The 14,733-nt window shown below is 46.0% G+C and overlaps 1 protein-coding gene across 1 annotated transcript; it reads right to left on the reverse strand.

Annotated features, from left to right (window-relative positions):
• Positions 1 to 102: 102 nt before the first annotated feature.
• On the reverse strand, positions 103 to 2,281 carry LOC109763876 (COBRA-like protein 7). The gene has a single exon (XM_020322746.4). It carries the CDS (start codon positions 2,162 to 2,164, stop codon positions 173 to 175), a length of 1,992 nt encoding a protein of 663 aa, XP_020178335.1. The 5' UTR covers positions 2,165 to 2,281; the 3' UTR covers positions 103 to 172.
• Positions 2,282 to 14,733: the final 12,452 nt, after the last annotated feature.

The raw sequence follows: 14,733 nt of genomic DNA on the forward strand, positions 1-14,733 counted from the left end.
CGTCTATGGTATTTACTTGGTGAGTTTTCTCTCTGTGTGATATACCAAAGTCTACACTGGAAATCATTCAATAAAGGAAAAAATTGGGTGGAACCAGAGACCTTTCTTTAAAAAAAAGGAAAATTTGCTTCAAAATTCAATTGTAATCATGTCAAATGCAGGACCGAAAATTCTAGAAGAAGAATAAGAATAGCAAAAGCACGAGAACACCACGGCTAGCGCGAATACCAACCCCCTGGCTCGGAATCATCTGCGGCATGGCGCACTCCTCGCCGTTGAAGAAGACCTTGGTCGGGAACCCGTCGCCGCCAACCACGTCGACATCGCCGGGGCCATTCTTTTTGGTGAAGGAGAGCACGGACTGCTGCTTCCCGGGCACGGGGTAGTCCACGCCGCTCACGTTGCTCTCCCTCAGCAGGAGCTCGAAGCCTTCCCTGCCGCGCATGAAGATGGCGCCGTCCCCGACGGCGGTGGCGTTGAACGAGTAGGCCTGCTCGAACCCGCCGTACACCTTGTCGTCCATGACGACGGTGGCGAACCAGTCGCGCATGTCCGCGCCCTCCTCCCAGTTGAACAGCGTCACCCGCGCGCTCCACCCGCCAGCCGCGTCCGTGGCGACGTGCCAGTTCACGCTCACCCCGCAGCTGTCGCCGCACGGCGTCGGGTTCGGCGGCGCGCCCAGCTCCTCGTCGTGATACCACTTGAGCGTCTCCTTGGCCCGCCACTCGAACGGCATCAGCAGCGCGTGCGGCGGCAGGAGCAGCGCCGGCGCCGTCGTGCTGCAGGTCGTCGTAGGCGCCGCCGGGGTGGAGGCGGGGCAGCCGCACGCGCAGGTGCTGCAGGGGATCACCGACTCGTTGTAGAAGGCGGAGAAGGACACGCAGCACTGCGGCGGCTTGGACGGTTTGGAGTCGTCGACGGTCATGTTGCACACCGCCTGCCACGTCGAGACGGCGAGCGTCGTGGAGACGAGCCCGCTCGGGTCCGGGAACTCCGTGGGGCTCACCAGCGCCGGCTGCCCGCACGCGTACGCCTGGTTGAGCGGCGACGCGCCGGAGATCCTGAAGTTGGCCGGGGCGTGCGGCCTGGCCGTCCGGTTGAGGTCCGGCGGCATCTTGTACACCTCCATCTGGAACGCCGACCTGGACTGCGCCTCGTCCATGGTCTTGGGCAGGATGGTGCCGTTCCTGCAGCAGTGCTCGATCTGACCGAGGGACTTGTCGTTGCGCCGCGACGGCGGCAGGTCGTGCACCACCGGCCGGCGCTCGCAGTTGAGCACCTTGGAGAAGTCGAGGTCCTTGTAGTACTGCCCCTGCGGGCCGTAGAGGCAGCCTCTCGTGTCCACCTCCCGCGGGTACGCGCCTCTCATGGAGTTGACGAACTCGCCGCGCCGCCACTCCCACGACAGCTCCCACCCGTCGAGCCGGCCCATCGCCGCGTTGTTCTCGAGCGTCACCAGCGCCAGATACGTGGTCTCGTGCGCCTGGAGCACGTCGTAGGTGATGACGAGGTCGCCGGTGACGCGCGGGAGGTAGGTGTTCCCGGCCGCCGGCGGCACGGCCGAGGGCTGGTCTGGCGCAATCAGCACGCAGCACGCGGAGAGGACACTCGGCGCGGTGGCGACAGGCAAGCAGGAGTACGCGGGGTCGGCCAGCGAGATCGCGGACGGGAGGGTCACGACCGGCTCTGGCCCCGCGAACAGCGTCCCGACCAGCTTCACCGTCGCCTGTATCCTGGTCAGGTCGCCGGCTGTGGCGATCGGCGTGAGGAGGTCCGTCTGCGGGTTCCCAGACAAGGACGTCGCGCCGCCTCCGGCCGCCGTGGTGTTGTACGGCAGGTCGTCCCCGAAGGTGAGCACGGCGCCGTCGAGACTGACAAGAATCTCGCCGTGCGCGAAGGCGACCAGCAGCGCCCACGAGGGGAGCGTGCGGACGCCGTTGTTGAGGACGGTGGCGCTGGCGCGGAAGGAGTAGGGCTGCCTGCCGGCCGCGGCGGCGGCGGGGTCCACGAACGGCCTGATCCTTTGGTGGGCCTCGGGGGCGTAGGTGAGGAAGACGCCGTTGCAACCCACGTCGGCAGGCGCCGGCGCCGGCAGCGGCTGTGCCGCCGCAAGCGCGACGAACAGGAGGAAGACGAGGGCGAGGCGAGCGTGCATGACCTCCATGGTCGTGGTCGTCGACCACAAGCGGCAACGGGTTTTCTTCTTCCCCGCTGCTTGATTCTTGGCGGGAACGGGTGCAATTAAGCTCCAGAGCCCATGGCAGGGGGTGAGGAACGAGTCTTTGTCTGAACTGTCCCCAGATGGAAGCGCAGGATAAATCCAAGCAGACGCAGGTCACACAACCAGAACCAGGTCTGCATCCACTTGCAGAGAAGCTGCTGACTGTCGGGAGCAGGCCATGAAATTGTCTGCATCTTCCTCTTTAATTTTCAAATGTGAAATAGCAGGCCGGGTGACATATGGATCAGTTTGGTTCTTCTGATCTTTTAATTATAGAGGTGGCCGGCTGCTCAACACGGTATCCCTGCTTCTACCTTAGCTATTCGGTTGGATTTTCCATTTGGACTTGGTGATTATAAGATGCAAATAAACCTGCCAAGTGATGTAAGATTTGCGAACCAATCTATGCTTGGATGGTTAGATGTGCAGTGGTATCCCTGATGCACCAGGTTTCAAGTGTTGGCGCTCGCATTTATCCTAAATTTATTTCAGAATTTCCGGCGATACGCGTTCAGTGGAAGGAGAGGTCCCCGTCGACTACGAGGCGTCTATGGTAACTTCGTAAAATCTCAAGATGATATGCCGTATAAGTCTCTCGGAGGTGCTCCTCGGGGTAGGGTGTGCTTGTGTGCGTTCATTGGGGTGAGTGTATGCGCGTTTATATGAGCGCTTGTGTATGTACTGATGTTCAAGAAAAAGTGATGCAGGATTTTTCAAATCGCGGCGAGCTTAAACAAGCCTCGAAGATAGCGCCAAGATGTTTTTTTAAGAACTAGGACAATGTATGTGTGTTGCAACGGGATATAAATATTGTACTACGTTAGCTTGTGATTTATCTGCCCGTGATTTACGTTATATTTTGCCGAGAAGTTTGGTAAGTAAGTTAACGTGAAACTAATTCAGAAGGTAAGTAAATTAAGGTGATTATCAAAAAAATTAAACACGAAACTTTACATTCTTTTAAAGTAGTATAAGTACAGAGATAGTAGACAATGCGACACAGATTTTAGAGAGATGATGGAAGGAGGTCCATCACTGCTATATGTAGATGGGCCGGTTCCTTGACAAATTTAATGAAGCTCCTTACGCACCCTCCTCTCTCATTGCGTCCAACAGCAACGAGACCCACACGCCACTCCTTTACGGACCGCTACGTCCCCTCCTGTTAGGGTTTCTGTTTCCTCTCGGCGACTCCTCGAGCCGCCGTTGAGACCAACTCATCCCCTCGCCGGGTTTCCCTCCGATTCTCAGCCAGGCTAGGACCGATCAAAGGGCGATCTTGTATCGCCTCCGGTCTTGACCTCGGCAGGATTTTTGTGGAGGCAGGAAGGCAGTTAGGGTTTCGTCAAAACCTGGTGATCCGCTGTTGTCGTCAGGTTAGGGTTTGGAGATATGGCAAGCCGCGCGTCTGGTTCTGGTGCGGAGGCTAAGGATGTGGAGGAGATGATGAAGAATCTGGGCATCACTGAGGATGACTTGGATGACGTGGTTTTTGAAGAGCAAGATGTACCAGCGGATGCGGCTACGCGGTGGATGGCAATCGCGAGAGTTCACACACCAAAGAGCTATAGCCAGTATTGGTTCTTTCGCAATATGAGGGCTTCCTGGGATCTGGCGCAGGAGGTGAAGATCCGTCCGCTCGAAGAAAATCTCTACACAATGCAGTTCTCTTGCCTGGGTGATTGGGAACGCGTCATGGTGGAGGGACCTTGGACCTTCAAAGGGAACGCTGTGGTGCTTGCATAGTATGATGGGTTCACTAAGCCATCAGAGGTAAATCTGGACATGTTGGATATATGGGCTCAAATACACGACTTCCCTGATGGTTATTTCCCGATGATCAAAGCCCTACCAGGGAAGATTGGGCAGTATATATACGCCGAACCGAAGTCACAAGATTTTGAAGGTAATTTTGTCCGGGTTAGGGTTAAGATCAATGTTCACCGTCCACTAAAAAATGCAGTCTCGGTGGTGAAAGAAGGTAAAAGGAAAATTTTCTGGTGAAATACGAGCGATTACCTGACTGGTGCGCCGTATGCAGCCACCTTGGTCACCAATTTAAAGAGCATGGTGACGGTGTTCACCCCCTGAGGCTTTGGTTTACAAGAATCTACGGGCAACGTGGTTCAGAGGACCTGGCTGGGGACCGGGAGAAAGAAGAGGACGCAGCAGATCAGGACGAGGTCACGGCCGAGGCCGTGCACCATCCCAGAGGAGCCAGGAGATGTGGACTGAGCAGGATGATCCAGAAAGTATGAGGGGGGATGTTTCTATGGATGACGCTGACAACAACAGGAAGAGGGGCTCTCTCATGGTTTCGGACCCGAAGGGCTCTGCCAGTTCCACGCCTACTGTCCAACCAAGCAACGCTCTTCTCTTGCAGGAAAACCAAGATGCACCTGCGAGTTCTCCTTCAAAGCAGGAGCCAAAGAGGAACAAACTGTCACTACCTGCCCCAGATAATGCTATGGTTAAGATCCTAGTCCTGACAATAAACAATGATGCGCGTATGGCGGGCTCCCACGAGGAGTCGCGCCATGCGCAATGAGTCTACTATGTTGGAACTGTCGCGGGGCTGGCAGACCCGCGACAGTTCGAGAGCTTCGTGATCTAACAAGGCAACTTGCCCCCTCTGTTTTATGCATTGTTGAAACTCAGATAGAGGGCTCTCGAGTAGAGAATTTAGCAGGCTCATTAGGTTTTACCAATAGTTTTGCAGTTAGTAGTTCTGGCAGAAGTGGTGGACTTGGTATCTTTTGGAATGATGAAATAAAGCTTATGGTTGATGGCTACTCTCAGTATCATATTAATGTTGTGATTGATTATTTGGCTAATATAAAATCAAGGGTCACCTTCGTCTACGGGGAAGCCCAAGTTTCGGAAAGATAAAAACGTGAGACATGTTGTGTAGCATTGTTGGAGCCAACGGTCTGCCATGGCTGGTTATGGGTGATTTCAACGAGGTGTTATACTCATATGAGCATCATGGTGTGGCAAACAGAAGCCAGACACAGATGGACGCGTTCAGAGATGCACTTGATACGTGCGGCTTGTCAGATATATGCTTCAAGGGGATCAATTGGACTTTTGAAAAAAAGGTGACAAGGGGAACTTACACCAGAGTACGACTGGATAGATGTGTTGCGAATCCAGCATGGTCACTGGCCTTTCCATTGGCATCATTAGAACACAAACATGCTGCTTCTTCTGATCATATACCTATATTCCTCCAGCTCAACACGTTGCATGCATGTTCACGAGGACCGAGGCAATTCAGGTACGAGATGTGTTGGGAGCGGGATCCCATGCATGCGAATGTAATTGGTGAGGGGTGGGCCTCACAGAATCTAGACCAGGCCCGACCGCTGGAGCAGGTCCGACAGAAGCTGCAGCGAGTGTCGGGGGACCTTTCTGCATGGGACCGCGAGCATTTTGGTAATGTCAGGAGACAGATCGCTCAGCTGCAGCGACAACTACAGGAGATACGCGGACTCCCAGGTAGATCCGGTCCCAATCACTTGGAGCTGAAAATAACAGAAAATCTGGTGGAGCTATATCATCGTGAGGAAATTTTATGGCGACAGAGGGCAAGGCTTGAGTGGCTGATGCACGGAGATAAAAACACGTACTTTTTTCACTTACGTGCGAGCAGAAGGAGACGCAAAAATCTGATCAGAGCTCTACAGAAGGAGACGGGGCAGATTACCGAGGAGAGAGATGAGATGGAAGCAATGACCACCGCGTTTTACAAAAACTTGTACACCTCTAAGGGGGTGCAGGACATGGAGAGCGTCCTCTCAACCGTGCCTCGCAAAGTGACACAAGGCATGAATGACATGTTGAACGAGCCCTACACCCAAGCAGAAGTCAAAAAAGCCCTTTTCCAAATGTTCCCTACAAAGTCACCGGGACCGGATGGGTTCCCAGCCCACTTTTTTCAACGCCATTGGGAGTTGTGGTGAGGATGTAACAAAAGCAGTGCTTGATATTGTGGAGGGCAAGGAGTCAGCAAGAAGCATTAACGAGACAGTTCTTGTGTTGATCCCAAAGGTGAAAAATCCCACGTTATTGTCACAGTTCCGGCCCATCAGCCTTTGCAACGTCCTCTACAAAATTGCATCCAAGGTAATATCTAACCGACTGAAAATCATTTTACCTGAGATCATCTCCGAGGAGCAGTCAACTTTCGTTCCGGGGAGATTGATAACTGACAACATTGTGACTGCTTACGAGTGGTTGCACTTCATGAAGAGGAATAAAGCAAAGAAACATCAATCATGCGCACTGAAACTTGATATGATGAAAGCTTATGACAGACTGGAGTGGGAGTACTTGCAATCAATCATGCTGAAACTTGGTTTCTCCCAAAGATGGGTGGATATTGTTATGGGGCTGGTATCTTCAGTCACTTTTTCAGTCCAGTTTAATGGGAAGAGGTTGGAGGAGTTTACACCAACACGTGGAATCAGACAAGGGGACCCGATATCTCCGTACTTGTTCTTGTTAGCAGCAGAGGGCCTTTCGTGCCTGTTAAACTCAAGAAGTGAGTCATCCAACATGAGTGGTTTACAAGTGGCGCCTTCGGCACCAAAGGTGAATCATTTATTATTCGCAGATGACAGCCTGCTGTTCTTCAAGGTAAATAGTATGGGTGCTACCGAGGTGAACCTAGTACTGGACAGGTATTGTTCGGCTTCAGGACAACGTAACTACAACAAGTCATCGGTTTATTTCAGCAAAGGGGTTCCTGATAGCATACGAACAGAGGTGAAGGCAGTGATGCAAATTCCAACTGAGACCCTAAATGAGAAATATTTAGGAATGCCCTCGGACATAGGCTCATCAAAAAACGGTGCCTTCAAATATTTGAAAGATCGCCTTTGGAGCAAAGTGCAAGGTTGGATTGAGAGCACAATGTCTTCTGCAGGTAAAGAGGTTTTGGTCAAGGCTGTTGCCCAAGCAGTTCCGGTCTTCTCTATGTCCTGTTTCAAATTTCCACGAGGCCTATGCGAACACCTAAATATGTTAATCAAGAAATTTTGGTGGGGGAGCAAAGAAGGAAAGCGTAAACCCCACTGGGTTTCGTGGAAAACTATGACCCAACCAAAAGGCATGGAGGGACTCAGTTTCAAGGATTTGAGCTATTTAACTTGGCTATGTTAGCCAAGCAGGCATGGAGGCTGTTGCAGGAGCCGGACTCTCTTAGCGCGCGCATTTTAAAAAGCATATATTATCCAAGTTGTTCGACCTTGGACGCTCCTCTAGGGAATCATCCTAGCCAGATTTGGAGAGCCATTGTAGAGGGCCGTAAAACATTGAAAGTTGGCCTAATTAAGCGCATTGGCACCGGAGAGACGACAAGGATTTGGGAAGATAACTGGTTGCCAAGGGAGGAGATGATGAAACCTTATGGGTGTATCACCCAAAACCCACCGCTGCTTGTGTTTGAGCTTATAGATAGTACATCAGCTGGTTGGGATAGAGCAAAGGTGGAGTCTGTGTTTATGCCGATGGACACTCAAGTCATCCTTCGTATTCCCTTATGCACTCGCAATATCCCAGATTTTTTGAGTTGGCATTATGAAATGAATGGGCTCTTCTCGGTCCGCTTGGCATATCACATGCTTGTGGCTACCAGATCTAGAAGAGAAGCGTGGCTGGAAAATAACTCGGGCACCTCAAGCGCGTTGACGGAGGAAAGATCTTGGAAGAGTTTGCGGAAAACTAGAGTACCTGGAAAGGTCAGGATGTTTCTTTGGAGACTGTCAAAGCATTCGATCCCAACAAATGATGTCCGGGCTAGAAGAAATATGGCACAATCAAACTCATGTGGTCTATGCGGGGCACCCGATTCGTGGAGACATTCACTCCTAGATTGCACAATGGCTCGGTGTATCTGGGCGCTCGTAGAAGGAGATCTGCCACAAAATGGCAGTAACAACCGAGCCAAAGGCAAAGCATTGGCTCTTCACTCTAATGGAGCTTTTAACTCACGCTGAATTTGTTAAGCTCTCGGTGACGTTATGGGCTACCTGGGCAGCAAGGCGGAAGGCCATTCATGAAGGCACGTTTCAGAGCCCACATGCGATCATGTCGTTTGTTGACAGGTACATAAATGAGCTGGAGGCGATCAATGGGAGACAGGAACCGGACCGGACTGAACCCAGGATGGTACTATCCGGCGGAAGGAAACCAAAAGCTCCTCCTGCGGGTTTTGCATAAATTAACGTCGATGCGGGGTGCAGAATAGGAAGCAGGGGGACAGCTGTGGCGGTTTGCAGAGATAACATGGGGACGTTCCTCGGAAGCTCTGCCCTGGTAATTAGAGGAGTGGATGATCCTGCCACGCTGGAGGCAATTGCGTGTCGGGAAGGCCTGGCACTCGCAGCTGATCTTCATATAAAACAGTTTGTCATATCTTCTGATGCAAAGGAGGTGGTAAGGGCTATCCACAACAACAGCAACGGACCTTTTGGTGCCATCATCAAGGAGATTAGAGTCCAACAGTTATCATTTTTATGTAATTTTTGTTTTGAAGGTCGTTTGAACAATTTATAAGCTCATAAGTTAGCCAAGTATTCTCTTTCCTTGGGTCCGGGGCGCCACGTTTGGTTTGGCCAACCCCATGACCTGAACTGTATTCCACTTCATATGGTTTTCGATGAATAAAGCTTGGCTATTTCCCTCAAGAAAAGCAACGAGACCCACACGGGACGATTCGACTGGGACACACCATTCGCGCCATGTAACGCGTGGTACTCTAGTAGCCATTTTATGAATACGTGGAGATTTTCTTCAATTTTTGTTTTTTAAGTGAACATTTTTAACACTGAAATAGTTTCTAAAGTTTGAAGCTTTTTAAGAAAAGTTCAGTTGTTGACATTTTGAATATTTTGAACGTTTTATAACATTTCTAATAATTTAAAAAATAATTGAATTTTCTGAAAATTTGGAACATTTATTAGAAAACATGAATACATTTATAAATTTTTAACATGTTTGAAGAATTTAAAAAATTTAAGAAAAAGAAAGTGCAATTTAGAAAATGTGTTTTTTAATTACTAAGAGTTTTTGCAACACGCTAGATTATACAAATTAAATTTGAAATTCCAAATATTCAGAAATTGTGAGCATTTTTGTAAACGCAAAGAAAATTTCAAAATTGTGTTTTTTAAAGAATAATATTTTGAAAACTGTTTTCAGTGGTTTTTTAAAATAATGATAACAATTGAAGAAAAAGGAAACTAGAAAAGAAAAGAAAAATAAAAATAGAAACTAGAAAACTAGTAAAAACTTCAAAAATAAGAGAACCTGTTGGGGAACCTTCTATAAGATTACCAAAAACAGAAGAAGCCGCACAACAAACACCTATGTTTCTAGCTAAATGGGACGGTCCACCTAGAGCGATGGCCTCACTCGCCTGTGCGAAAGGGCCCTTATTGGACGCAATGAAAGTCCAATAGAATTTTGGTCGAAAATTTAGCACGACAAGTTGGAACACGGACCAAACAGCCCCAAAGAGGCCATGACGCCCAATGCCAAGCCGAGTTGGGCTAACCTAGTCTCGGGTTTTTTTTCCCAAAAAGTACAATTGATTTCTTTATGGTTTTTTTGGATAATTGTATTTATACCTTTAGTAGTGTCCCCCTCAACCGAATTGCCCCTAGTTTTTGGAAACACGTGGTCTTGCCCGACCCACTTTGTCATCTTGTGCCTTTGCCATTTGACCGTTTGACTGTCACTTTGAAAACTTCATAACTGATTCATACTAAATCAGAAAAATACAAATAAGATACCAATTTTTTTAGAAAAACATCACCTGTATGTCAATGTCACTTGCATTCATGACAAAAGTGTTGGTAAGTGCCCATCCAAGTTTTAGCTCTTATCATACCACCATGAATAGGAAAGTCTAAAAAACTTCAAAAACTTCAAGAAAAATTTGGTGCGAAAGAATTGTAAATGTTTTAAGTGCTTGCCAAGTTTCATCGGGGAATGACATTCGTGGAAGTCGTGGCAAAAAAAACAGTCAACACTCGAAAATAGACAATTTTTTTTTGCCACGACTTCCACAAATGTCATTCCCTCATGAAACTTGGCAATCACTTAAAACATTTACAATTCTTTGCCACCAAATTTTTCTTGATTTTTTGAAGTTTATTAGAGTTTACCATTCATGGTGGTTGATACGTCTCCAACGTATCTATAATTTTTTATTGTTCCATGCTATATTATATTCTGTTTTGGACATTATTGGGCTTTATTATACACTTTATATTATTTTTACGACTAACCTATTAACCGGAGGCCCAGCTTAGAATTGCTTTTTTTGACTATTTCAGAGTTTCGTAGAAAAAGAATATCAAACGGAGTCCAAACGGAATGAAACCTTCGGGAACGTGATTTTCGGAACGAACGTGATCCAGAGGACTTGGACCCTACGTCAAGACATCAACCAGGAGGGCACGAGGTAGGGGGCGCGCCTACCCCCCAGGCTCGCCCTCCACCCTCGTGGGCCCCACGTTGCTCCACCGACGTACTCCTTCCTCCTATATATACTTACGTACCCCCAAACTACCAGATACGAAGCCAAAAACCTAATTCCACCGCCGCAACCTTCTGTACCCATGAGATCTCATCTTGGGTCCTTTTCTGGAGCTCCGCCGGAGGGGGCATCGATCATGGAGGGCTTCTACATCAACACCATAGCCTCTCCGATGATGTGTGAGTAGTTTACCTCAAACCTTCGGGTCCATAGTTATTAGCTAGATGGCTTCTTCTCTCTTTTTGGATCTCAATACAATGTTCTCCCCCTCTCCCGTGGAGATCTATTCGATGTAATCTTCTTTTGCGGTGTGTTTGTTGAGACCGATGAATTGTGGGTTGATGATCAAGTTTATCTATGAACAATATTTGATTCTCCTCTAAATTCTTTTATGTATGATTGGTTATCTTTGCAAGTCTCTTCGAATTATCAGTTTGGTTTGGCCTACTAGATTGATCTTTCTTGCAATGGGAGAAGTGCTTAGCTTTGGGTTCAATCTTTCGGTATCCTTTCCCAGTGACAGTAGGGGCAGCAAGGCACGTATTGTATTGTTGCCATCGAGGATAACAAGATGGGGTTTATACCATATTGCATGAGTTTATCTCTCTACATCATGTCATCTTGCTTAAAGCGTTACTCTGTTCTTATGAACTTAATACTTTAGATGCATGCTGGATAGCGGTCGATGTGTGGAGTAATAATAGTAGATGCAGGCAGGAGTCGGTCTACTTGTCTCGGACGTGATGCCTATATACATGATCATACCTAGATATTCTCATAACTATGCTCAATTCTATCAATTGCTCAACAGTAATTTGTTCACCCACCGTAATACTTATGCTCTTGAGAGAAGCCACTAGTGAAACCTATGCCCCCGGGTCTATTTTCCATCATATTAATCTTCCAACACTTAGTTATTTTTATTGCCTTCTATTTTACTTTGCATCTTTATCATAAAAATACCAAAAATATTATCTTATCATATCTATTAGATCTCACTCCCGTAAGTGACCGTCTAGGGATTGACAACCCCTTATCGCGTTGGTTGCAAGGATTTATTTGTTTGTGTAGGTGCGAGGGACTCGTGCGTGGCCTCCTACTGGATTGATACCTTGGTTCTCAAAAACTGAGGGAAATACTTACGCTGCTTTACTGCATCACCATTTCCTCTTCAAGGGAAAACCAACACAGTGCTCAAGAGGTAGCAAGAAGGATTTCTGGCGCTGTTGCCGGGGAGGCTTAAGCAAAGTCAAGTCAAGATTTGATTTCCCGTCAACGAGCCATTTCTGGCGCCGTTGCCGGGGAGTCTACGCAAAAGTCAACATACCAAGTACCCATCACAAACCCTTATCTCCCGCATTATATTATTTGCCATTTTCCTCTCGTTTTCCTCTCCCCCACTTCACCCTTGCCGTTTTATTCGCCTTCTCTCCGTTCGCCTCTTTTTCGCTCGCTTCTTGTTTGCTCGTGTGTTGGATTGCTTGCTTGTCACGATGGCTCAAGATAATACTAAATTGTGTGACTTCACCAATTCCAACAACAATGATTTTCTTAGCACTCTGATTGCTCCTCTTACTGATACTGAATCTTGTGAAATCAATGCTGCTTTGTTGAATCTTGTCATGAAAGATCAATTCGCCGACCTTCCTAGTGAAGATGCCGCTACCCATCTAAATAGCTTCGTTGATTTGTGTGATATGCAAAAGAAGAAAGATGTGGACAATGATATTGTTAAATTGAAGCTATTTCCTTTTTAGCTTAGAGATCGTGCTAAAGCTTGGTTTTCGTCTTTGCCTAAAAATAGTATTGATTCTTGGAATAAGTGCAAAGATGCTTTTATCTCTAAGTATTTTCCTCCCGCTAAGATCATCTCTCTTAGAAACGATATTATGAATTTTAAGCAACTTGATCATGAACATGTTGCACAAGCTTGGGAGAGGATGAAATTAATGATACGTAATTGCCCTACACATGGTTTGAATTTATGGATGATTATACAAAAAATTTATGCCGGATTGAATTTTGCTTCTAGAAATCTTTTAGATTCGGCCGAGGGAGGCACTTTTATGGAAATCACTTTAGGAGAAGCTACTAAACTCCTAGATAATATTATGGTTAATTATTCTCAATGGCACACTGAAAGATCTACTAATAAAAAAGTGCATGCGATAGAAGAAATTAATGTCTTGAGTGGAAAGATGGATGAACTTATGAAATTATTTGCTAATAAAAGTGTTTTTTCTGATCCTAATGATATGCCTTTGTCTACTTTGATTGAGAATAATAATGAATCTATGGATGTGAATTTTGTTGGTAGGAATAATTTTGGTAACAACGCATATAGAGAAAATTTTAATCCTAGGCCGTATCCTAGTAATTCCTCTAATAATTATGGTAATTCCTACAAAAACTCTTATGGAAATTTTAATAAGATGCCCTCTGATTTTGAGACTAGTGTTAAAGAATTTATGATTTCTCAAAAGAATTTCAATGCCTTGCTTGAAGAAAAATTGCCTAAGATTGATGAGTTGGCTAGGAACGTGGATAGAATTTCTCTTGATGTTGATTCTTTGAAACTTAGATCTATTCCACCTAAGTATGATATCAATGAGTCTCTCAAGGCTATGAGAATTTCCATTGATGAGTGCAAAGAAAGAACCGCTAGGATGCGTGCTAAGAAAGATTGCTTCGTGAAAGCGTGTTCTTCTAGTTTTCATGATAATAAGGATGAAGATCTAAAAGTGATTGATGTGTCCCCTATTAAATCTTTGTTTTGCAATATGAATCTTGATAATGATGGGACTGAATATGAGCCACCTTTACCTAGAAGGCGTTCCAAAAATTCGGAGTTTTTAGATCTTGATGCGAAAATTGGTAAAAGTGGGATTGAAGAGGTCAAAACTCTACATATTAATGAACCCACTATTTTGGATTTCAAGGAATTTAATTATGATAATTGTTCTTTAATAGATTGTATTTCCTTGTTGCAATCCGTACTAAATTCTCCTCATGCTTATAGTCAAAATAAAGCCTTTACCAAACATATCGTTGATGCTTTGATGCAATCTTATGAAGAAAAACTTGAGTTGGAAGTTTCTATCCCTAGAAAACTTTATGATGAATGGGAACCTACTATTAAAATTAAAATTAAAGATCATGAATGCTATGCTTTGTGCGATTTGGGTGCTAGTGTTTCCACGATTCCAAAAACTTTATGCGATTTACTAGGTTTCCGTGAATTTGATGATTGCTCTCTAAACTTGCACCTTGCCGATTCCACTATTAAGAAACCTATGGGAAGAATTAATGATGTTCTTATTGTTGCAAATAGGAATTATGTGCCCGTAGATTTTATTGTTCTTGATATAGATTGCAATCCTTCATGTCCTATTATTCTTGGTAGACCTTTCCTTAGAACGATTGATGCAATTATTGATATGAAGGAAGGGAATATTAGATTCCAATTTCCGTTAAGGAAAGGCATGGAACACTTCCCTAGAAAGAAAATAAAATTACCTTATGAATCTATTATGAGAGCCACTTATGGATTGCCTACCAAAGATGGCAATACCTAGATCTATCCTTGCTATTATGCCTAGCTAGGGGCGTTAAACGATAGCGCTTGTTGGGAGGCAACCCAATTTTATTTTTAGTTTTTTGCTTTTTGCTTCTGTTTAGGAATAAATCTTTGATCTAGCCTCTGGTTAAATGTCTTTTTATGTTTTAATTAGTGTTTGTGCCAAGTTTAACCTATAGGATCTTCTTGGATGATAGTTATTTGATCTTGCTGAAAATTCCAGAAACTTTCTGTTCACGAAAATAATTGTTAAAAATCACCAGAACGTGATAAAATATTGATTCTAATTGCTGCTGATCAATAAACAAATTTTCTAGGTCGTCCTATTTTGGTAGATTTTTTGGAGTTCCAGAAGTTTGCGTTAGTTACAGATTACTAGAGACTGTTCTG

Source organism: Aegilops tauschii, chromosome 2, assembly GCF_002575655.3.
Source record: "Aegilops tauschii subsp. strangulata cultivar AL8/78 chromosome 2, Aet v6.0, whole genome shotgun sequence".
Taxonomy (NCBI): Eukaryota; Viridiplantae; Streptophyta; class Magnoliopsida; order Poales; family Poaceae; genus Aegilops; species Aegilops tauschii.